The sequence below is a fragment of the Arvicola amphibius genome, chromosome 1 (assembly GCF_903992535.2).
Source record: "Arvicola amphibius chromosome 1, mArvAmp1.2, whole genome shotgun sequence".
Taxonomy (NCBI): domain Eukaryota; kingdom Metazoa; phylum Chordata; class Mammalia; order Rodentia; family Cricetidae; genus Arvicola; species Arvicola amphibius.
In genome coordinates this window covers 79,838,709-79,864,283 of record NC_052047.1, presented here as the reverse complement: position 1 = coordinate 79,864,283, position 25,575 = coordinate 79,838,709, and the positions used below count along the sequence as shown (strand labels likewise).

General features: G+C 42.5%; 1 protein-coding gene across 2 annotated transcripts; it reads right to left on the bottom strand.

Annotated features, from left to right (window-relative positions):
- Positions 1 to 1,071: 1,071 nt before the first annotated feature.
- Dnaaf10 (dynein axonemal assembly factor 10) lies at positions 1,072 to 25,526 on the bottom strand. Of its 2 annotated transcripts, XM_038346018.2 has the most exons (8): positions 25,273 to 25,526; positions 19,056 to 19,156; positions 16,685 to 16,815; positions 14,618 to 14,719; positions 11,488 to 11,603; positions 10,521 to 10,655; positions 5,417 to 5,514; positions 1,072 to 2,236 (listed from the first exon to the last, which is right to left on the bottom strand). In XM_038346018.2, the coding sequence occupies exons 1-8, from the start codon at positions 25,453 to 25,455 to the stop codon at positions 2,029 to 2,031; spliced, it is 1,074 nt and encodes a 357-aa protein (XP_038201946.1). In that variant the 5' UTR covers positions 25,456 to 25,526; the 3' UTR covers positions 1,072 to 2,028. The 2 variants fall into 2 exon arrangements, with proteins under 2 accessions (XP_038201946.1, XP_038201955.1); XM_038346027.2 differs by lacking the exon at positions 10,521 to 10,655.
- Between the last annotated feature and the right edge of the window lie 49 nt (positions 25,527 to 25,575).

Genomic DNA, 25,575 nt, shown 5'->3' with positions numbered 1-25,575 from the left:
ATTTAGTGTATGCTGAACATGTATGAAGCCTTGGGAACAATGCCTGGTTCCACTGGTAAGAAAACATGGTATCATCATTGGTGGCATCTTTTTTCTCTGTGGTACAAGATAATTCTATAGCTGCTGACATCTTAGATTTAATGAAATATATTATATATATATATTATATATAAAAATTGTTCTACTTAAACCTTTCTGTATTATCAATAACAAATATTCTAAGACAGATTTTCATGTATTTTCAATTTTTTGAACATTGGGAAATCCAAGCAGCCTTTTTAAAGGTTAATTGTTGACTGACTTTTCTGTCCTGCCCGGTTCCTACAGTCGTTTAGTCCCAAAGAAATCACACAGAGGTCTACATTAGTTATAAACTGAGTGGCCCATTAGCTCAGGCTTCTTATTAACTAATTCTTATAACTTACATTAGCCCATAATTCTTTTCTGAGTTGGCCACATGGCTCGGTCCCTTTTTTGGGGAGGCAGTCACATCTTGCTTCCTCTGAGGCTGGGTCATGACTGCGGACTGAAACTTCCCTCTTCCCAGAATTCTCATTGCTCTGTCTATACTTCCTGCCTGGCTACTGGCCAATCAGCGTTTTATTAAAAATAATACAAGTGACAGGATAAAAGATCATTGTCCCACAGCAGTTAATTTTATTTTTACTTTGATATTATACCCACAACCTTGTTCCGTTTACAGTTCCATGTGTAGTTCATGTGTGCACGCATGCGCCTGTGGCCAAGGGTGAGACAGGTTCTCAGAGTTCAGGCGCTCCTCCTCACACAGCCAGCAATTACCCACTGAGCCATCTCCTCAGCCCCCCAACAGCTCTGTCTTAGAAAGCATTTTGGAAATAAAGAGTTCCGAGTTTTGTATATTATGAATGTTGTAGGTGGCTCTGTTCTTATGGAAAGTGTGATTCACCCAGTGGACTTGAGGCTCAGCTCATGATGTGGGCCAGAGCCAAGGACCGTGAGCTTAAGGTGCATACTGAGAACCCAGAAAGGAGGAGACAAAGCAAACAGCCTGGCTCTCTCACTACTACTAAAAGAATCCAAGCTTCCACAGACTTTAAGAACAGGTTTATTTAAAAAATATATTTTAAAGGCTTAAAATAAAAAAGCAGTCCAGTCCTCAACAGCTCATCATCGTTTAGCGCAGTCAAGGCCAACCAGGTCTCCCCGACTCAACAGCTGCACTTGAGCAGAGAGACGGTTCTAAGTCACAGCGTTTTTCCAGTCCCGCTGCTGAAATGGGCTCCTACCTGCCAGTCAAACAGTGTTCCCAGTGCTTTACAGACCAAATGAGGTGATTCCTACAATATGGAAACGCTAAAATGAAGCACAAACGTACAGAGAAAATATGGAACTTTTGAGATATAAAACAAACTTAAAATATAGTTAAGTAACAACTACTGACTTTGGTTTTTTTTTTAATTAAAAAAAATTTAAATACAATTTTAAAAAAAAATTCTAAGTATGTGGTGTGCCTATGAGTACCATTGCCTGCTACAGCCAGAAAATGGCATCAGAAGCCCTGGTGTGGAGTTACAGGTGTTGTAAGCCACCTGACATGGGTGCTGAGCCCCAAACTTGGGTCCTCTAAGAGCACCAGGCATTCTCTTCACTGAGTCATGTCTTCAGCGCCACCCCCAACTGTTTTGAAAGGCAGCCTCTGACTATGCCGCCCAAGCTAGTCTTGATCTTATGGACTAAACTGATCCTCCTGCCTCAGCCTGTTATATAGCTCAGGCCAAGAACAAATACCAGAGCACCTGGTTCTACATGTTTTAGTAGAAATATGGGGAAAGGAACAAAGCTGGCTCTGTTGTGTGGCACCTTCACACAGAGCAGCACGCCAGCCAGGCCACCAAACACCCCGGGAAGCTGGAGGAAGACTGGCTTTGTGCTCGCGGCTGTCAGTCAGCGCTCTGATCCAATGTCTTCAGTGAGGAAGGAGGGTGCAGGACGGAGCTCAAATTCTGTGAGCAACCCTCTGGGAAACGTCCAGTTCAGAGCGCTGGGTCAGATGGTCTGGAGCTTGGTAACAATCAGCACGCGCACTGTCTGGTCAAAGGAGCTGCAGATGCAGAGTCCCCTCTTGTCAGGACTCCAGTCCAAACTCGAGACGGGCTGAGTGGACAAGGTCACATTCTGCAGGAGGCTGACGGACCCTGCGACTCCCATCTCTACTCCCTCTGAATCTTTCTTTGACCGATGAGTGGGGTATTCACTAAAAACAAGATCAAAGTGGTCAGAGAGCAATCCTATATGAGTAAAGTCACTGCCTCCCCTGAGCCCTAGGCCAATACACCTAGGGCAGTGAGTACTTTTCCCGCAAACTTCTCCACAGCACCTCTGCCCAGCATCTGCCTATGCTTCCTCTTCAATATGAACACTGTAGGATGGCCTGACGGGGTGCTCTCTGCAGTCTTTTTTTCTAATTCTTTCCTAAATTTGTATTGCTAGGTACGGCAGGCAATGTGTGTACAAGGGGGAAAGCTTAAGAAGCATTTACAGCACTTATACAGAAAGGACTGGTACTGTACCCTGACCCCAGAGTGCACCATTCAGACCTGTCCCGGGGACCTTCTCTGTACTACTACTGTGGAAACGCCACTGGGGGAGATTCTGTAAACCACGGCTTCCACAAAGGAGAAGGCAATGGTGAGAACACATGATTTTCTTTCCAGCAGAAAATAGAAACTTTTAAGCTAAGAAGAGGGAAAGGATAACAACTATCTAAAACCTGACATAGATCTGAAAGGTGGAAGAAAAAGAAACAGCCTTCTCTACAGAGGTGGTCTCAGGCTCCCAGGCAGTGGTTCTCGACGCTCCTAACGCTGAGACCCTTTAGTTCCTCATGTTATGGTGACCCCCCAACCTTAAAATTATTTTCATTGCTACTCCATAACTGTAATTTTGCTATGGTTATGAATTGCAATGCAAATATCTGTTATGCAACCCCTATAAAAGAGTTAACCCCCAAAGGTTGAGAACCACTGATCTAAGGTATAGCCCTCCACAGGGCCTTTGGAACCCACTGTGTATCAATGATGATACTTTGTGAATGCAAAAACCCCACAACTAACCAAACAACAAAACAAGCAAACAAAAACAAAGAAAAAAACAAAAACAAAAACAGACCCAGAGTTGAACAGACACAAAGGGATCAGACACAGTAGAAATGGAGGTGAAACCACAGGTCCTCACAACTTTCTTAGCAAACTTTGTAGTTATTCAGTATTAAAACATCAGGGCACCTTTAATCCCAAAACTAAGAGGCAGAGGCAGGTGGATTTCTAGAAGCCTGAGGCCAGGTTGGTCTACATATCAAGCTGTGGGCCAGCCAGGGCTACATAGGGAGAACTCATCTCAAAAACAAAACAAAACAAAACCAAATTGGTTCTAAAGTCTCTACATTATCTATGCAAGAATTTTTTGTTGTTGTTTCTTTAAACAAAGTCTGGAGACTTGCCTGCATTTCTCGTCTGACTGCACTGGGAAGGCAGAGTGGCAAGTGGACACAAGTTCCACTGCATCGTATTTCAGCCACTCTCTTTACGGGCACTAGACAGCATCAAGTACACAGGTCACCTGTCGTGAGAACGGTCAGTGCCCACCTTAAGATGGGCTCCCGGAGTTGGGGAGACCCCCTCCAGGATTAAAGCGCTTCTCCCGGAGCATGAGGACTAGAGTTTGGACTTCCAGAGCCACGTGAAAATACAGGCTGCCTTGGTGACACTTGTGATCTCAACCCTCGGGAGGCAGACAGAGCAGGGTAACTGGCCCTGGGTCAAGCAGGAAGCTTGCCTAGTCACAATCAGGGAGCTCCCAGTCAACAAATCAAGTGGCGTGTGATCAAGACAGACACCTGATGTCAGCTTTGGGCTCTATATGAACTCACAGTGGTCAATTTCAGGGGAGGGAAAGCCAAGGAAAAACTTCAAATGTCTAGGTGCATAAAATCTAGCCTTAGCAACATAAATAAAAAATTCTAGCTGCCACTGTGCCCAGTTATGGAAAACTGGTGCTAGCTCCTTTAGCAGTTTCAAGAGCTGAGAAATCAAGGAAACAGGCACAGCTGAGCTAATGAGACCTGCAAATCCTAACCTTAGGTGAGACTGGGTTAGAACCACAAAAGAATGGAGCGCAAAGCTTCCAGGATCAAAAGGTCTATCCACCCAGCACCATCCCAGAACACCCAAGACATGTCTACTGCTTTTTGCTGACAGAAAGGACAATGTTGATGAAGCAAGGATGGATGCAGGGCTCTACATTCCACTGATGGTTATCAAGGATGGATGCAGGGCACTACACTCCACTGATGGTTATCGATCAAAAGTAATCGCAAAAGCTAGCAAAATCAAAAGCAACAGCATTAGTCAGCCAATGTCCTCAGTTCTCTAACAAGTACTATCTCATTGCAGCCCTGCGTTTCAGCTTCTAAAAGGAGCTTAGAGAAGGTTTGTAAATGAGGAAGTCCAAGCCACACTGAACATGTTGTTTTGCTTTTTTTAAATAGTAGAAAATTTAAAAATTAAAAAACTTCAATTCTGAAATATCCTTCAGTAGTGAACTTAACATTTTCTGAGTAATAGAGATTTCTTTGTCATTGCTAATAAAGTTTTCAAACTTTCAATCTGTCCAAGCCCCGCTGAACTGGCAGCTGAGCTAGCACCTAGCCCTTGGGAATCTCGGAACACACACATGGCTACAGCTTCCACAGTAAGTCCTCCTGCCTAGGTGTACAGAAAAGAAACTCTGTTGATAGAGGCTGCCTCTGAAGACCAACCAGGAGCCTGGGTGGGGCTGCTTTCAGCTCTACCACAATGAATTTAGCAAACTCATTACCCAAACCTAAGCAATGTAACCGTCTCCCTAACTTCCAGAGGAAATGTTCTAGTGACTACGAGGTAGTGTTTAACAAAAGTCTTCAATCAATTATAGAAACAAAAGCTATTCCCACCATCACCCTTCTCCCTTCCTTCGTCCCTCCCTCTTTGTATTTTGAGACAGGCTCTTCCTCTGTAGCCAAGGCTGGCCTGCAACTCATTATGGAGTCCATGCTGGCCTGAGCCTCGTGGCAATCCTGGCCCCGTCTTCTGAGTGCTGGGATTATAGGTGTGAACATGTACACCTACAACTTCAAATTCATGGGGGGAACCACACTCTGTGTCACTCATACACAGAGATATAAGTACGACAAATATATTTACTGTGTCAAGTAAGGGCGAATTTTTATTAAATGTAAAATAAATACATTAGCAAAAGAAACTATTTAGAAAGCCAGTTACATAACAACACTGAAAACGAAAATCATATCAAAATGAATTAAATCAAGTGCTAAAGGAGAAAAAGAAAAGTTCACGGATTCCTTCGTCATACCCACAAATAACTCAAAAGGACTTACTACTTCCAGAGGTGAAGACTGCCAGCACCTCCCGCTGTCAGAAAGAGCTCTCTGTTCTGAGGCAGGTGTCGAACTTGCCATATGGTGGACTTATGGGCCTGCTCAGACAAGATACATGGGGGTTAAAGACAAAACGACAGTCCTGGAGAGAAGACTCAAAAACAGAGAACTATAACCACTTTGACTGTCAGGAAGGTTTTGCTGCTGCTTTAGTTGGTCAGGCAGTTTTGCTGAGGAGTATAGTCTGGGTTGGCGGTGGACCTGTCAGGGCTCTTTTGACTAAATTATCAGGCACTGTCCTGATAGGCCTGCCTGGTGAGTGGCCTGAACTTTCTCTTTGGCAGTTTTCCAACCCCTCTCCTTTGTCTGTTTTCCGTGTTTAGAGATAATATGTGACGGGAGTTTCTCTTCCCATCCCCTGCTCCCTCTTCTCCAGGCTTCTTGGACCTGGCTGGGGACTCTTTTCTAGACTTGGAAAATTCTATGGTCTCAGTGAAAATGTGCCTTTGGTACAGTATTTTCTTCCTTCTATTCTCTTAATTATATGATCTGGTCTGTTTATAATGTCCTAGAATATCTCATGTTTTATATGTATGTATGTATGTATGTATGTATGTATGTATGTATGTACGTACGTACGTACGTATGTATAAGTGTGTGTGCAAAGTAACAGGATATAAAATCAACATACAAAATTCAGCAGCGTTCAATATCTAATAATGGTCTTGCAAAAAAGAAGTTGGGGCAAGAGGAGAGAACCCCAATCATGGGAGGCAGCTTAGAAAATAAAAACTTAGGATTAAACATCACCAAGGAGGTGAACAACCTCCAGAGTGAGAAGCTAAGACTTTGAAGAGGACACCAAAGGATGGAAGGATTTCCCACTCACAGACTGGCAGAACTGCTACAGTAACGGCTACATCATAGAGGGCTACACATATGCAAAACACTCTCGCTTCAAGTTGATACTGTTCTTCCCAGAACTACAAAAAAACAATCCAAAATTCAATGAAAGCACAGAAGAGCTAGAATAGTCAAAGCAGAAAGAGTGTGTCTGGGTTTGGTGGTGCACACCTTTTCCCCAGCACCCGGGAGGCAGAGATAGGAGGATCCTTGTGAGTTTGAGGCCAGCCTAGTCTACATAAGAAACTCTGAGATGGCCAGGACTACAGAGAGATACCCTGTCTAAACAACCAAACAAATCCAGAGTAATGCTAGGTATTGTAGGTGTAAACTGAGCCACTCTATTCCTGAGGTGCTGAAAGCTGTACAATACTAGAAAAAAAATCAGACACATAGATCAGTAAAATATAATAGTGGTAACAATGATGTCAAAAGTACACACACATAAACACACACACACACAGCTTCTTCAGCAAAGAGACAGAAAAACATGATACTAACACACATATGATGTATTTAGACTCTTATCTCTCATCCTGTACAAAATCAATTAAAAATGGATCAAAGACCTTAATATAAGAAAAGAAACTATGAAACTTAATATAAGAAGAGAAACTATGAAACTGCTGGAGGAAATATAAAATCCACAAAGAATTATAAAACATTAAGCAATAAAGCAAAAAGTCACCCAATGGTCAATGTTTTCAAAAGGAGAAATGCGAATGGAAACACATCCTTGAACTGTGTTTAACAACCTCAGCCATGAAGGAAATGCAAATTATAACTGTTCTGAAATTTCATTTCACACCCCCCCCCCCCCATCACAGAGACTATCATCGAGAAAACAGTCACTTTCTGACTGGACTGAAGACCTGCTTCACTAGATGGGACCCATACTCGGCACCATTAATGGGACCCAAACCCTGTGGCTAGATAGGCCACAGGCCCTAGGGCAGAACCCCCGACTATTACTCTGCTAACAGGACACAGCATTGAAATGACTCCTAAGGACGCACTGCTATACCCATAGAGCTCAACTCTCGTTAGAGGAGCTTCTTACAGTAGAAGGCAATTAACACAGACACCCATAACCAGCTACTGTGTATGCTCCATGCTCTCTTCAGGGTTTGGGGGTCTTCCCAAAAGAGGAGGGAGAAAGTCTGTAGGAGTCAGGGATGGTGAATAGCTTAAAAGAAACAGTATTTCCTGGACACAGCAGCACAGACACACACACGAACTCACAATAGCTATGAGAGCGTGCACATAACCCACACACACTCAACACAGACAAAAACCCCAGTATGGTTAGGGCAAGTGAGCAGGAGTCCCACCCAACCTGAGGAGTTACTGGCATCTGACAGCTGCTAGATGAGGTGACCACACCCTAGGGTAAATCCCACACTCAAGAGTGGCTGGGAGCCGGGCGGTGGTGGCGCACGCCTTTAATCCCAGCACTAGGGAGGCAGAGGCAGGTGGATCTCTGTGAGTTCGAGGCCAGCCTGGTCTACAAGAGCTAGTTCCAGGACAGGCTCTAAAACTACAGTGAAACCCTGTCTCGAAAAACCAAAAAAAAAAAAAAAAAAAGAGTGGCTGGGCAACACAAGCTGAACTCACTGGATGTTGGGGGGGTCGGGGGAAAAACACAAAAACAAGAAGATGGGTGGATAGGGAGATGTAGGATGTAGGAGTTAAGGGAGGGAAAGTGAATATGATCAAAATAAATTATATATAATTTCCAGTTAATAAAAATATTAAAAAAGAGAATGAACAACAAATGATGGCAAGGGCATGAAGAAAGAAGAACCCTTCCTGCTGGTGGGAATGTAAAATGTAAAGTGGAGCAGCCAACAGAGAAGTGAACAATGAGAGGTCTTAGAAATATAACCCAGTTACAGCACTCTGGATACAGACCCGGAGACTCTTAAGTATCATATTAAAGAGATAATAGCACATGGACTTTCACGGCTTGGCTATTCTCACAGCCAAGGAATAGAACCAGGCTAGACAGCTATCAGTAGATGAATAAGTACAGAAAATGAAGTACATACACACAATGGAATTCTATTTCATTATTAAAAAGACAAATACAGATGTTTTCTCTCAAATGCAAAAATCTAGGATCAACTTGCTCTGTCTGTGGAGATCACGAAAGCTGAAAGTGTAGTGAGAGGAAGGAAGGGTTGTTAATGTGTGAGAAGAGGGGACAGTGAGAGTAATGGAATATGCAGGACAAGAAGGCAGAAGAGGGAAGGAGCTGATGGGGAAAGGGCGACCAGACAGAGGTAAGCAGGGGCACGCAGAAGGCACTGGGGCAGTGCACTGAGTAACAGTGATGCATAAGGACACATGCTCAATATGCTGCATCCATTCTGTTACTAATACCTTTCATATCTGGATGGCTTTTGATTTTTGTCATTATTTAAATGTGTTAATATATTCCCTACATTAAAAAAAAGTAAAATATTTTTCCTTAGAAAAATAAAGATAGGTGACTAGAAAAGGCTACCAGTTTATCAGGCCCTTACTCACACCAGTAACCCCTCCAGCATGCTGGTTTGCCAGGGGGTCATGAGGAGAGAGAGCTGAGCAAGGGAGGGGAGACCTAGGGAGAGGGCAGCAGTTCTCTTAAAGCAGTGAAGCTGCTATTTGAGCTAAACCATTTCACATCTCAGTGGCTATGAATCTTGAGATTTAATTTTCAATTATGTGTATGGTGAGGGGGTGGGGAGTCTGTGCATGGCAGTGGTGCCTGAGGAGGTCAGAAGATGGCATCAGATCCCTGGACCTGGAGTTACAGGGCATTGTAAGCTGCCTGGCATGAATGGTAGGAACCTGCCTCAAGTCTTTTGAAGGAGCAGTGAGTGTTTTTAACCACTGAGCTATCTCTCTAGTCCTGAATGATACTTCTTGTCACTGAGCTGAATATTCACTTGAGAGAAGGACCATTAGCATAGAAAAACATGAACCTCAACATATACACTTTAAGTATATGAGATTAGGTTCATACTGTCCAAATGAACTTGGGAGGATACTACTGTATATAGAAAATAAGGAGTGATTTACAAGCAAATTATGGAAAAATTTAGTAACAGTGGATTGAAAGATTAACTATATTCTAAAATGACACTTACAAAATATTAGTTTGTAGTTACCTTGTTACAAATTTATTTCACCTGACAATAGCAACTTATGCTTTATAGTAATAACTGTATCATAAGAGGACACAAAAGCACAAAGAAGGAGGTTGTGTGAAATCCCACAGCATCCTGGGGTGGGGGGCAGCAACAGTGGAGGAAAGAACTGGAACTAACTTATTTCCTGAGCAAACTGCACGTTTGAGTCTCATGGAAACAAAACACCTGTAGCTGCTTTCCTTCTTATGCTTCCGGAAAGAGGGCCACATTCCCCACCTGTCTCTTGCAAGTATCAGGATGTTTTGGGGGTTTTGTTTTGTTTCTTTCTCTGTGTAGCCGTCCTGGCTGTCCTGGAACTATCTTTGTAGACCAGGCTGGCCTTGAACTAACAGAGATTTGCTTGCCTCTGCCTCCCAAGTGCTGGGATTAAGGGCGTGCGCCACCACCTATCAGGATGTTAACAGGGACTGTAGCTGCTTTATTTCAGACATCTCTTTCTTTGTGACAAGTATTTTCCCTTTGTTTTTCCTCCCTATTTATTTTTCTAATGTTATAAATCAAAAGCCTTTCCCACTAAGCTCTCTCAAGCAGAAGCCAAAGTATAAACAAACAGAACACGCTTGACTATTACGTCATAACCACAGTAGTCAGTATTTTAAAATAAATCCATTTTAAAAAATAAACAAATTAATTAATTAAAAAGTTCACTTAATAAAGAAAATAAGAATATAAAATAAAATGGGTTGAAATAACAGTGAAAATGCAATTTCTGGAAAGTACATTATTAGTTATTAATAAGCATATATTTATTAAAAAACATGAAGTTAGAATTTTCTGATCAAATTCTTGGTATCAGCAAGGTTTCTCTCACTACAAAATAAGATTCCTAGCTAACCAAGATAATTATTATAATCAAAAAGTATAAAGCTGGCAACCTTTGGAAAAGTAACCTGCACACAAACACCTAAGATCCCACAAGCACGTGACAGACAGAGGATGCCTGGTGACTCACTCCACGTACTAGTCTAGAATGACCATCATGGCTCTTCACAGAGTCTCTCATTTACCTTTTCTGTAACAGAAGCAAAGCCTTTGGTGGGATGCTGTGTTCGCATGTCAAAGACGTGGAACTTGCCTTCCAGAGATGTAGCTACTAACTTATTCATACTTATGTCTTTTCTGTCAAACTCCAAACTACACACCTGAAAGCAGAGAATATATCTGTAATTGATAGGGTCTTACATTCTTTATTTGTTAAAGACTGGGTATGGGTGTTTTGCCTGCTTTCATATATGCACACCAAGTGTGTGCTTGGTACCCAGGGAGGCCAGAAGAGAGGGTCAGAATCCCTGGAACTGGAGCTACAGACAGTTCTGGGCCATCATGTGTGTGCCAAGCTGATCCTCTGGAAGAACATTCAGTGTGCTTTACTACTGAGCTATTTCTCCAGATCTTGTTGGCTCTTTTAAGTTATCTAAATGGCTTAAAATGGTGCTTGAATATTCATTAAGCCCTTTGAATCTGTAATATAGCAAAAATATTTTCTGTTAATTTGATCAATAAAACCATCTTGGGTTCCCTTGTTCAGTAGACGGTCCCAATGTGATGTTTTCATTATTTAGCACAGGAAGGTAAGTTAAGGCTACCTCCAGAAATCAGAAAGGAACTAGAGGTGCACAGCTTGAAAACCAAAGCCCAAAGGCACTTGGTGAAACTTTTCCTATTCCAGCAAGAAAAAGACGACTTATTTGCTCATTTTACATCTGTGCAGTCCTCATGGTCCTTACACAGGCTGTAGGCACCATTGACTCCATGGACTTTGTATAAACCATATCTGAATATGCAATCACTTTCTTAAGAAAGGATGTTTGGCCACCATTAGATTCAAGATGATTTGGCTCTGAAAGTTTAACTTCGGTGGAAGACTGAGAGACATGAGTCAGGAGAAAGGATCTGAGAACTTTGTAGTGGCTAGACATAGACAGTAGGTGCAAACATTTCAGAGAAGCCGGACAGCACAGAAATGTACATTACCCCATTTTTAATGTTTGTCTCCCAACGCAGTGACATGTTTCTGAGATCAAACAGCTTGATATCCCCATTGTCATAGCCAGCACAAACAACACGTTCTTCTTGATTATAAGCATTGCCTGGAAATCAAGATACTTTTCAGGTTTTCATAAATCCACAGTGAAGTCTGCTAAGAAAAACTGTTACACATGTAACTTGGGACAGATGTAAATTTAAAACATTATACTGGGGATAATTCCATTCATCAATCCTGACAGGTGATGGGGAGCATTAATTTTTAAAAAATGCTTACTTAGGCCGAGTGGTGTTAGTGCACGCCTTTAATCCTAGCACTAGGGAGGCAGAGGCAGGCTGATTTCAGTGAGTTCCAGGACAGCCAGGACTGTTTCATAGAGAAACCTTGTCTCAAAAAATAAAAACAAAATAAAACAAATGTTTATTTGAAATTCTATGGCAAAAGTCTACTTGAAAGTGTTTACAGGATTCTAAATGGAAAGGAAATGCTCTCTCAGGCTGGAAATACAGTTCAGGGCTTGTCTAAGCAGGGGCAAAGTCCTATGATCCATTCCATACCTACAAAGACAGACCAACTACAGTTCACAGACATTTGTGCCTGGGAAGATTCATATACTTATTCTTTTTCATTCCTTGGTAGGAGTTATATATGAATGTAAATACTGATTTAAAATTATTTTGCAGAATATTTTCTGGTTATTTTATCTTCACAGGAAACTCTGTAATCAATTGGAGTGCACTTTTAGTGGTATACATAGATGACCATACCTAGAATTTAGAATGTGAAGTTAATCTCAGCTTGCTTAGCTCCAGGGTGGTTTTCCTGCATAGCTCTCACTGAAGAAAAAAAATGTGAGGGAAGAGGCCGGTTCTGTCAGAGCATGAGGCTATGCAGATACCTGACCCCAATGTCTTCCACTTCAACTGCCTCCAGCTTCCTACTGTAAGCTCCAGGCTGCAGCTCCATTGTGAGCTCTTACGGTACCAGTGTCTTGCTCCTGCTGTGCCCCGAACTGACCTCACGGTTCCCTTTCACCACTGCCACACTGCATGTGGAGCTTTTCAATGAGCAACAGCTTTCCCTCCATGAGCAATCCCAAAATGTCCCCACCGTGGACAGGAGCCTTTTCCTTGTTCCTCATTTTATGGATAGAGAATTGCGAATACAATTTATTCGGTATCTATCATATGAATCATTTTCATTGCTACATATCTTCTTTACCTGCAATCCTGTCTAAAACTCTGAACTCATCTCCACTATGCTGTGTGCCACCCCACACTATCATCACCAGTGACATCTGAGATGTTCTGGCTCACAGAAGTTCTCACCAAGCACAGACCTTCCAAGGCCAACCGGCCACTATGTCCAGTCCACCCAACAACTGTGCTTTTACGGTGGCTGCGGCAACTGTGGCCAATCTCTCCACCATCCCCTTCCACGGCACTTAGCAGTTAGTCCCTATGTTGAAATTTTTCTACCAATTTAATAATTAAAAACCTCTATAAATCCTTGATCTGAGCTCAAAATGACTTTCCTCTCTCTGCGTCATTCTCCCTCTGCATCTCCCCCTCTTTCCCTCCTCCCGCGTTTCTCCCTGTCTTTTCCTCTGCACCTCTCTGCATGGACAGATATCCCTTGCGATGTTTTATTACTTCTGTTTTTATCCTTAATAAAGTGGATGCCAGTTCCTCTTCACTAAACCATATGCCCGAGGGCTCAAATATGACTCAGTTTCACTACTGCATGTCCACAGCAGTTACTAAAAAAAAGTAAAGCCAGGCATGGCGGTGCTCATCTGTAGCCCCAGTTAGTCAAAAGACTGAGGCAGGAGTATTACTTGAGTCCAGAAGTTTGAAGCCAACCTGAGCAACATAGTGAGATCTTGCCTCAAAACAACCAAACAAAATAAAAACAAAAACTCACAAAAGCCAGGTGTGGTGGCACATGCCTCAATCCCAGTACTCGAAAGGCAGAGAGGCAGGAAGATCTCTGCCATTTTGAGGGCAGCCTGGTCAAAAAGAAAACACAGTTTAAAGCTAAATATGGAGCTGCAGCCAGCAGTGCATGCCTGTAACTGCAGCTAGCCTGGGCTCTGGCCCACATCTTTTACAGTCAAAGGCAAGCACCAACATTGACGGATCAATGGGCCTTATAACTGTATTAATAGGGGCTGGAGATATGGCTCAGAGGTTAAGAGCACTGGCTGCTCTTCCAGAGGTCCTGAGTTCAATTCCCAGCAACCACATGGTGGCTCACAACCCCCTGTACTGAGATCTGGCGCCCTCCTTTGGCGTGCGGGCATACATTGAGGCAGAATGTTGTATACATAATAAATAAATAAATCTTTAAAAAAGTGTATTAATAAAGGGTGACAGTTATCAGACTAACAAGAAATAATTATGTAATGGCACAACTGTGTTCTAGAAAAGAAATACACTATGGAAAACATGTGACAGTTTTTAGGTTATCATTTCCATTTGAGGCTTTATTTAGCCTTATTAATAGCATCTGGTACCAAACTAGGTCAGTATTATCAACTAAACAAAAACCTCTCATAATAATATTAGATATTTTAACACTCAACAATCTATGCACAATCTAAAACAGTGATTCTCAACATTCCTAATGTTGTGACCCTTTAATATTGTCCCTCATGTTGTAGTAAGCCTTAACCACAAAATTATTTTCACTGCTACTTCATAACTGTAATTTTGCTGTTATGAATCATAACATAAATGTCTGTGTTTTCTGATGGTCTTAGGTGACCCCTGTGGAAGGGTCGTCAGACCTCATAAAGGGATTGTGGCCCACAGGTTGAGAACCATTGATCTAAGAGCTTTAGCATTACCTTATTGGCTCCTCAATACTATTGAGTAAATTCAACCAGCACCACTGTATAAATACAATCACCAAGAAACAGTGAAATCTGGTGACTTTCTCCAAGCCACACAATAAACAAAATGGTAAAGAAGCAAACGCCAGCCTAAGCCTGATATCAGCTACTACGATACTTGCCTGGATAACCTCTCAGAATAATCCACAGAACAGATTCCTGGAGACTACTGGGAGTTTCCTAAAACACAAACTTCAAATGCAATAATCTTTTCAGTAGCTTACCAAATGCCACGGTCCAACAGTCTCTCTTGTTTTCTCCTTGTGCGGGTTCCATGTTAGCAACAGGATCATCTTTTTGCCTTGGGTCCCACACCTTGACAGTTCCTGCCATGAATAAAAGGGAGCTGGTAAAACCCAATAGTGACTGATCACATTTCCCGTTTGCATTCTCATACCAATGTGACATGTGCCAATACTGTAGATGTTACAACATCTGAAAACTATTCGTGCTTTCGTGACTACAAATTCGTTAAGCTGTACTCGATACCAGACATAACCCATATGCTAGTATTAGAAATGATTCCTAAATTAATAGCTATACATAGAAAAACACACATGTGCTCCTAGGCTATCTATAAGTTATGAATGACAAGTGTATAATTCAAAACATGCCTTATTTTCCTAGTTCACACTCAAACTAATATATGTATTTAGAAGACTGGAAGTGTTATTTCTTCATGTTTTCCTTACTACACACATAACCATTGGTTCTTTTCTTATGCAGAAGAACAAGCACTGTTAATACATTTTCATATGCGGTTTTAGAATGCCATTTCAACTGCTGGGGAGGCAGTTCATGGCAGTGACCAGCATACATGAGGTCCCAGCTTCACTTGCTGGCATCAGAAGAAACACCACCACCCATTCCATTATATAATTAAGCTTAAATTTCCATAACAAAATAGCGAGGAGGGAACTATTAAATAAAATTAGCCTAAATTAAATTTTAATCCTCTTATATCAATGGATATTATATAGGATTACTAACTTCTGCGACTGCCATAATCAACATAAATGCATGCAATGAGATGGCTAACAGGCACACATCTGAGCAAGAACAGGGAAATTCCTTGAAAGAGACAAGAAACTTAAGACTTATCTCCATGCATAGAGCTGGTCATTAAAAAGGCTACAATCCTGCATGGAGAGGACTCCCACCAATCTGACAGACATTACCACTCAGTTACAGATTTTACACAAACCACTATGACCTACAATAAGTTTTCCACACTTGAATTAGCAAAGAACATAAAGGTGATTCATAATACAAAATAAGTTAGTAGGCAAGCAAAGACATTCACAAGTGGAAATGGTGTACAATTTCTAATCTACAAATTTACAGGAAAGAACAATCAGTATCAGGCCGTTAGTCCCTCATCCACCACAGCTGACCAGATAGATAGGTATGATGGGTGATTTAGAAATCCACTTTATAAGTCATAAAATATTTATCACCAAGGAGTTACAGACATAACAATAACCACTTCTCCATAATTTCAAACCAGTCTCCTAAGAGTACCCAGAAAACTTAAAAGCACAGTGCACGGTTATTGTGAAGCAAAGTCCAGTGGTAGAGCCACACGATGGAATGGTGCAGCCGTCATAGCAACGGTTACAGACACAGAAGCATCCGTACACGGCAAAGCGTAAGGTAAGATGCATCATCTCAATGGCTGTGGCAGTATAATGAACTGTTCGCCATCTTTCCTTCCGTGTCCCACAGGGCTTCTATGAAAATTAATTTCTAACACACCACTGCACTTGAGTAACTACTAGAAAATTATATCTCATTTTTATTATAAAACAATTCTTTCATAGAAACTAATACATGTCCATGTGAAGGAGCAAAACCTGGGGCTCCATGGCAGTCACGGAGACCTGGCCTGTTGGTCACTATGGCTGAAAGCCAGGCTGGTGCCTGCGGAGCTTCTACAGCGCGCGGGGACAGGTCACAGGGCGCGGGGACAGGTCACAGGGCGCGTTTCCAGGCAGCTGTCCACCCGTGCGACACCACTGTCATCACTGTCATCCTCCCGGAGGACATTCTGAGTCTGTCAGCGTCAGGACATTATTAGCTGTTGAACTACTCCAAACTAAAATACTCAGGCCTATGACTCTCCCTGAAAATACACAAAAGTCCGAAACAAACGAAGAATGTGCAAGACAACTTGCCTACTAGAACGCAGATGCACAGATTAGTAGCTGCTGAGTGAGGCCAAACAAAGAGAATTCCATCACACAGAAGTTGCCATTAAACGTTTGCTTAATATTTAAAATACACTGACTCACCATCCCGGCTGCCGGTCACAATTTCAGGTGCTCCTTCCCCAATTCCAAGTCCACCTATACCATCTATAGTGTTTATAATTTCTTTGTGGCCCTTCACAGAATACACTGGCATCTCTGGAGCTTCCAAATTCCTAAGCAAAAAAAAAAAAAAAATAGCTACTTATCACATGTGGCCTAAAAATCAATTCAAAATAAAATAAGTAAAAAAAAAAAAAAAAAAAAACAAACAAACAAAATGGATCAAAGACTTTAACCTAAGACAGAGACTCTAAAAATGCTAGAGGAAAAGAAGTAAAACACTGGGTGATACAAGCAAAGGCAAGGATTCTCTGAAAAGAGAATACAAACCCAGGAAACAGACCCATCAAGACACAAATGGGTAAGGTTACATACAATGAAATTTTATTCAGTCAAGGAGAAAAATGAAATCAGGACATTCATAAGAAAATGGACAGAAGTGGAAGCCAGAATTAGGAAAACAAATACCAGGCTTCCTCTTATACGTGAAAATAAATTAAAAATTATGTGCACACACGTGTGTATAAACGCATATGTATGTCTGCATGCCGGTAATAAAACTGGAGAGGCTGGCCATTAAGATGGCTCGGCACGTTAGACACTCGCCACCAAGTGTGACAGCCTGCACAGAAGCCCAGATCGTTCCAAGTGTAAGAGAAAACAGAACCCCAGAACCTGTCTTCTGCTCTCCACTTGTGCGTGTAAATGTACACGCACAGACACAGGCAGACACTGACACTGAAGAAAATGTGAAAAAAATCTAAACAACAAAACAAATCTCGAAAAGGGGGACGGAAGGAAGTGGGCAATGGAACATACACACTAAGGGTACATCTCGCCAGGCGTGTTGCGGCACACCTTTAATGCCAGCGCTCGGGAGACAGGGCCAAATAGACCTGTTAGTTAGAGGCCAGCCTGGCCTAGTAGTGAAAATCTGCCATTCACACACTAACCCCTCCAGTCCCCTCGCCCAATAATGAAAATAAGGCGCTGGCCCTTCTTTCCGTTTCTCTGAAACTCTGTGTCAAAGTCTGTGAAATGACGACTAAATGTGAATTTAGCAGACAGCAGTTAAAATCAAGGAGAAATTATACCAGTTTCGTTTTGATGTTCCTGTTCTAAAACAGGTAAGTATGTGAGTAGAATTTAACTATAAAGTAGGACAATCTAAGTGATAATCAAAACATCTTATTAGGCAGGGTGTGATGCCCCCTCCCTCTAATCCCATCATAGGAGGCAGAGGCAGACAGATCCCTGAGTTTGAAGCTGTTCTGGTCTATATAGTAACCTCCAGTCCAGCCAGCGCTGCAGTGACCCCAACACAGAAACTGTCAAGCAGCTCAGATTAGATAGGAGCTAATAACAAACTGGGTGTGGTGGATCACACCTTTAATCTTAGCACCTAGGGAGGAAGAGGCAGGCGGATCTCTGTGGGTTTGAGACCAGCTTGGTCTAAAGTTCCAGGACATCCAAAGCTACACAGAGAAACCCTGTCTTTAAAATAAAAATAAAAAAAAAAAAAAAAAAAAAAAAAAAAAAAAAAAAAAAAAGTTTTTCAAAAAAGCAATTAAAGAGAAATCATTCAACTTTAATATTTTATAGAGACAATGGACACAACTGTGATTTTTGTTCATTCAAAGCAGGGTTTTATTGAGTTGCTCAATAGACATTTTCCTAAAAAGTTGTATCTAAGCCAGGTGGTGTTGGCGTACGCCTTTAATCCCAGCACCTGGGAGGCAGAGGCAGGTGAATCTTTGAGTTCGAGGCCAGCCTGGTCTAAGAGAGCTAGTTCCAGGACAGGCACCAAAAACTACAGAGAAACCCTGTTTCAAAAAAAAAAAAGTTATGTCTAGATCTTTAAAGCATTAAAGACTAACAAAAACTTTAATTGCAAGTTCTGCATGGAAAAAAGTAAAATCAGTGTATTGCTCTATAATGCCAAACTTCTGGCTAAAATGGCATTACCAAGCAGCCTGTGGGCCAGAAGAACTGGTAACACTGTTTCAAGTTCTAGAGTTTAGTGATCTTTTTAAACTTTTGTCCTTTAACTTTTGAGGTTATATCATCCCCCCTCCTCGTCCCTCTCCAAACCCTCCTACGGATCCCACCTTGCTCTTTCACATTAATGGCCTGTTTGTTCATTGTTATTACATGCCTATGCAGACATACACATACACATTCCTACATGTAGTATGAAGATCTTAGGATTTACAACAGCCCTCACGATTTTAGTTACTTCTGGAAGATATCAAAACATTGGAAAGAATTTTAAAATGAGAATTCTCTTTCAGAAGGGTAATGAGCCTACCAAAGAGAACGTGTAGCCCATTGGTGTACTGTTTAATCATCTCACCATATATGAAGATTTCCATCAAAATCCCCAGTAGCTAAGTGTCTCTGCTGCAAAGACGCGGCACCAAATGTTCCACATTTAATGGGCTTAGCCTTTTCAATCTGGACAGAAAGGAGAGAGGACACTTATATAAGCAGTTACTGACAATCACAATGTCTACAGCTTTGTTCTGGGGGTTAAATACATTATATACAAAAGCAATTAAAACATTCTCTGATAAAATTATTGACCTCTTTAATCAATTTTGTATAATTTAGAAAGCTTATCACTATCAAAAAGAAAGGTTGTTTTTGAGTCAGGCTCTTACTGTGTAGCCTTGGTTGGCTTTGAACTAAGAGGTCCTAGGCCACTGACTTCTAAGTGCCAGGATAAAAAAGGGCATGTTTTGGCTTTTTTTCCTGGCTATTTTTCTTTTAGATTTGGGGTGGAGTTTATTTATTTTTAATGAGTATGGGTAGTTTGTCTTCATGTATGTCCACGCATATGTCCATGTGTATGCAGTGTCCTCAGAAGCTAGAAGAGGGCACTGGGTCCTCTGGAACTGGAGTTACAGGTGGTTGCCATGTATGTGCTGGGAATCAAATCCAGGCCCTTTGGAAGAGCAGCCAGTGACCTTAACTTCTGAGCCATCTCTCCAGCCAGATGGTCTGAGACACGGGCTCTCACTAGGTTGCCCAAGCCAGACACAATCCAAACGTGTCTAAAATTCAGAGATCCTGTGTCAACATGGGAACACAGGGGAGGGAGCGGAAAGGAGATGCACAGGGAATGACTGTTGCTGCTGTTCTCATCTCACTGAGACTTGAGGCCCTGCTGTGATGGCTCACTCCTGCAGCCTAGCACTCCAGACATGAAAGCAGAAAGACAGTTATGAGTTCAGGGTGAAGCTAGGCTACATAGTGAATTCTAGGTCAGGCTGGACTATAGAGAGACCCTGCTTTAACCTCTCACCATCCTGAAAAGCTCTAACACCTCTGCTGGTGGGCATGTAAAAAGGCTCACTATGTACCGTGCAAAGTTCTCAGCAGAAACGCAAACACAACGGAGCCATTATTTCTTGAAGGAAACAGGAACAAAGATGTCCACGAGCCTCTAGACCTCCCTATAGGACCTAGGAGGTATTCAATACTCTCTGAATGAGGGTTTAAGGACGCCTCTCTTAGCCCTTCAGCACCAATTCTTGGGGCAGAGAAGCCAGCACCAGAGCCCTCTCCCTGGTCCTCCCTTTCTGTCCTCTGGGTTTTCAGGTGCTGTGTGCCTGAGATGGTGTCGGGTGTCACTTGCACACGATCACAGAAACAGTTTTCATATACTGAGTATATGACAACAGATATCACTCTACGTGCTTTTTCTAGAAAAGGCCATCTTTTTTACACATGTACATCTCTGCAAACTGTTCGGGATATCACTCTGTGTGTGCTTGTGACTGCGGAAATCAGAAGAGGACTCCAGGTATCCAGATCTATCACTCTGTTTTCTTCCTTGGAGACAGGGTCTCTCATTGAACCTGGAGCTAAGCTAGCTGACAGCAAGCTGCAGGGATCTTCCTCTCTCTGTCCTCCACATGCAGGAATTACAAGTGTACAAATGTGGCTGGCTTTTTCTACGGCCACTGTAGATAAAAGCCCAGCCTCATAACTGCACGACAAGCACTCCCTAAACCAGTCCAGGGTACCATTTCCTAAGCCCTACACACAGTTCAGGGTACCGCTTCAATTGAGAAGTGATGGCCCATACTTATAATCAAGGGCCAAGTCAAGCTCAGGCTCTCGTTCCTAAGTTCTAAGCCTGGAAGAGTGAACAAAATGGTGGAGGAATAAATTAAAGCTCATTTCAGATTTCTCTATTTTTTTTTTTTTTTTAGCCCTCATTCATTTTTTTTTGCAAGAAAAATAAATTGTATCATGCTTTCCTCAGGGTTTCTATTTTTGCATCAAAAACCAGAAACTTAGGTTTTACTTGTGTATTTTTCAAGAATCAAAACTCAAAACAGTTGCCCAGAGAGGCTGAGCTCTGTGTATCTGGATTCGGAAAACAGTCTTGTTTCCTCTGAGCTCAGACACTCCTAACAGTCAGTAACCAAGGGGACATCACAAACACACAGGTTCATGCAGCACCAAAAGCAACACTGTTAAATTTTTTTCTATGAAAAGTGGTAACTTTAATAAAATACTAATGGGTTAAAAATAATAATCTACTTGGTTAAAATTATTTCACACAAAAATCAGCCTAAGAAATTGGTAAATATGATATTGAGAATGACCAATGATGGTTTATTTGGCCTAGATTTTTATATTCTTTGCCAGAAGTATATGCCAGCATGACTAAAGAAGCCCATGATCAATAATTGCCACAGAACTATTTTTGCTCTGCCTGTGGGCGGGTCTACTGCAGCTTGTCAGTACTTCCTCCTCCACATCCTGGCACTACTTAATTAACACTGAAAGGTTTAGTCAGGCAAACGTTAACAAGAGCTGAATGCAGTAGCACAGGAGCTAAAACACCAAAGCCTCATTAGCTCACTACCAACCTCACCCATGATTCGTTTTTCAGGGATGTCTTAGTCCATACGGTACCTTCGTGTACATTAGAAAAGTTGAAGTTGGGGCTGGAGAGATGGCTCAGAGGTTAAGAGCACCGCCTGCTCTTCCAAAGGGCCTGAGTTAAATTCCCGGCAACCACATGGTGGCTCACAACCATCTGTAATGGGGTCTGGTGCCCTCTTCTGGCATGCAGGCATACACACAGACAGAATATTGTATACATAATAAATAAACATATTAAAAAAAAAAAAGAAAGAAAAGTTGAAGTCTCGGGAAAGGATGGCAAAGGGACACTTGGATAGACACTGTTATGTGGCCCCACACAGTGTTCAACTGGGGAAGGAGGCCCTGCCCTCCACTTATCTATTTTGATGTATGTGTACGGCATTTTGCCTGCATATACGCCCGTGCATTAGAAGCGTGACTGGTGCTGAAGAAAGCTAGAGAGCATCAGAGCTCCTAGAAGTGCAGCTACAGGCAGTGTGAGCCGCCATCTGGGTGCTGGGACATCAGAGCTGGGTCACCTGGAGAGTGCTTTAACCACCGAGTCACCTCTCCAGTCCCCTGCCCTCCAATTTTATTTATCTATTCAATTTTTGTTTGTTTTTGTTTTTTGAGCCAGGTTCTTACTATATAGCCCTGGCTATTCTGGAATTATGTAGACCAGGCTGGTCTCAAACTTAAAGAGATCCTCCTGCCTCCGCCTCCCGAGTGCTGGTGTTAACGATGTATGCCAAACTGCCCACCCTCTTGCCCTCCATTTGTACCCATTCCTTTAGCAACAAGATGAAGTGCCAGAGAGGAAACAGCTGATTTGCTCCTTTTACATCTATCTTGGTTGCATAGGTTTTGGTGTAAGTCTTCCAACAATTTATCATAACACAATGAGCATGACTCCTCCTATTGGGGTAAGGAATCCACCTGGTCCCACAGTTCTCAACTCCGGTACTCACTAAAATCAACCAGCAGAAGGTCACATTTTTAGAAGTGGGAACTGGGCATATTTTAAAACCTGTGCATAGCCAGGATTAGCAGTCAAACACACAATGAGGACCTGGACACAGGAAAGTCACTGGCCATGCATTTACCCTGCACCTTTTCTGCTGCACCCCTCAATAATACAAAACAATAGAACGAAATAGTAAGTTCTGAAAGCGCGTTGTTCCTAATGTTCTTCTCGCTTTTTGGAAGGAAATGTCCAAGTACCTGCAGTTCTGTTTCGGCACAGGACCTCTAGAGGAGCCCCAGTAATACGCGGAATGAAGAGGGTCCAAAAACAGAAGTCGTTACTCCTGGGGTTCAGTTCATGTGTGATACTCTCTTTTTTAGCCCTACCTATAATTTCTAAATGTTCTCTTATAAACACTTGTTACTTTCACTTAAAAAATAAATAAGCTGGGCGGTGGTGGCACACGCGCCTTTAATCTCAGCACTTGGGAGGCAGAAGCAGGGGCAGAGGCAGATCTCAGTGAGGTCAAGGCCAGTTTGGTCTGTGGAGCGAGTTCCAGAACAGGTCACTGCTGTTTACACAGAGAAAACCTGTCTTGCAAAACTAAATAAGTAAGTAAGTAAGTAAATAAATAAATAAATAGAATTTCTAAGATTCTTCAGAAATTAGGACAGCAGAACACTATTTCACTTAGAATAGCTATTACTGAAATGACTGAAATGTATAAATGCACCATAATCCTTGGGAAAACAAAGCGCAAGTCTACAGATGCTTTCTGGCTGAGTGTTGACTGGCATTTGTTTCTAATGCTTCATTTTAAAGTTTCTGTTATGCCAACGTTGCCCATGTCCAGAGTCCTTAACCCACACTGACTAGCAATTCCTACACCAGTATATAAAACTCCCAAGTTCATTCATTCCGCATTCTTTTAACAAATGTGCGCTGAGTTGCTGGTCCTTACAAACCATACGAGAAGGCATTGTCTCTATTCTCCAGCTTACAACCTAGAGAAGTAACATAGCCTGCTTACTTCAGCACAAATGGTCAGTATTATAGGGACATAGAGCAGGAAGGGCCTCCTCTATCAGCTCACCTGAACTGGCCACTAGGACAGCAACAGGTGACTGTGGGTTACGGGATGAAGAATACCAGCAAGGGAGAAAAGACCAAGCCATGTGTAGATTCTCCAAGTTGAATGCTGGCTACAGAGTACGAACTAACCCTGAAAAGAGGCTCTCAGCAAAGCTCATGGAGAGAGGGCACATCACACACCTTCTCATGCAGTTTATGTATCCACTACCTGTCCTAAACTCATTAAACTCATCTGCAAGCCAACTCTTCGCATAGCTCACCAACACCTCAGTGAGCCTGGTCATTTGCTTCAGTCAACCCGAATCGAAACAGTTTTCAAAACTGTAACTATAGAACCATTAGCCACAGCTCGGCACCACAGCACATGGCCTGTAATCCCAGTCCACTGTGTGAACCAGCATGAGGATTATTAAGTTGAGACCAACTGGATAACACAGACAACACCCATCTCAAAAAGAAAAGGAAAGTTAGTTATTTTCATCATTCTGTAACTGGCTCACTGGCAGTCTTCTACAAAATCTGTCAATCTGGTCTTGCATCCTCCTAAAAGCCCTTCAGTGGTGTCCTGTTTTTCTTAAAGGAAAAAGAATAAATCTGTCAAAAGTCTTAGAGATCTTGCAAAGGTCCCTACATACCCCTCTTTTGCAGTGGGCTTTGTGATTGTTTTTCAGATAGGGTCTCAAGAGGAAATTCTCCTGCTTCTACCCCAAGTGCTGGGATTAAAGGTGTGCACCACCACTTCTGGAGTGTGTTTTGTTTTTTTTTTTTTTTAAAAAAGATAGTAAACAGCCGGGTGGTGGTGGCACGCACCTTTAATTCCAGTACTCGGGAGGCAGAGGCTGGGGAATCTCTGTGAGTTCGAGGCCAGACTGGTCTACAAGAGCTAGTTCCAGGGCAGGCTCCAAAGCTACAGAGAAAGTCTGTCTCAAAAAACCAAAAAGAAATAAATAATGAAAAAAAAAATAAACCTATCTCCCATTAACTATCAAAGAGCTCTCCCACACGCTGTTTCTTCTGGAACTTCACACTCTGACTTTGCCCTAATTAGTTTCTGCTCACCCTAAATGTTTTTACTCTCATTGAACTGTGTATTAGAAAACTCGACTTGATTTACATTTATGCATTCTTGCTTTGGCTGTTTTAACTGACTGTCTCTCCCAACAGAAAATAAACTCCACGAGACCCGTGACATTGCCATTCACACGCCTGGGACTATCAGGCATTCAAGTGATACTTGTCGAAAGATCGGGGTATTTAGCTGTCTCCACAAACTTCGTTGTAGGCATCCCGATGCCTCCTAAGCTCTGCTGCACGACACGTGCGTGTATTGCATATACGTACTAACAGACTACAGCTGCAAACACCCTAAAAGGTCCACGAACGTAATCTTGAAATCTCAACTTCACTTCCCAGAAACCTTGCAACGGACTGCACGGAGGGTGGCGGGAGAAGGGGCTGGCAGTGAGCCAAGGTACTAGTTCCCCAGTGAGATTTTGGGATGAATGACAAAGTTTTAAGCCCGAAGTATTTCTCAGTCTGTAATCTCCTTCTTTCTGGTCCTGCTGGGGCCAAGAGTACTGCAGAGCCCAGAACACGCACGCACGCCCCAACAGCCGTCCACGCCTGCGCCCACCTCCCGCAGCAGCTTCAGGTCCCCGCGCTGGATCTCGTACACCTGGATAACGCCGGTTCCGCGGGCGAAGTTGCCCATCGTCACGAACTTGGCACTGCAGGGCACCCATTTGCAGTCGAACACCGTGTAGTTTAGGCCTTTCTGAATGTGCACAATGATCTGAGGCTTCTCGAAGGTGGACATGATGCCGAGGACGACAAACACTAACCTGGAAACCAGACTACAAACATCGCAGGGGCAGTTTGTCCCTCCCTAGCCGCACTCTACCCGGACGCTCAACCATGTTGGGCTTGGGTGTCTCTG

Coding starts and splice junctions, on each gene's coding strand:
- Dnaaf10 (XM_038346018.2), bottom strand. CDS start 25,455: ATGTCCACCTTCGAGAAGCCTCAGATCATTGTGCACATTCAGAAAGGC. Junction 16,816..19,055: donor GATGGAAATCTTCATATATG/GTGAGATGATTA, acceptor TTTTTTGCTTAG/GAATTTGGAAGCTCCAGAGA. Junction 2,237..5,416: donor AGTCTTCACCTCTGGAAGTA/GTAAGTCCTTTT, acceptor TCTTGTTTTTAG/TGAATACCCCACTCATCGGT.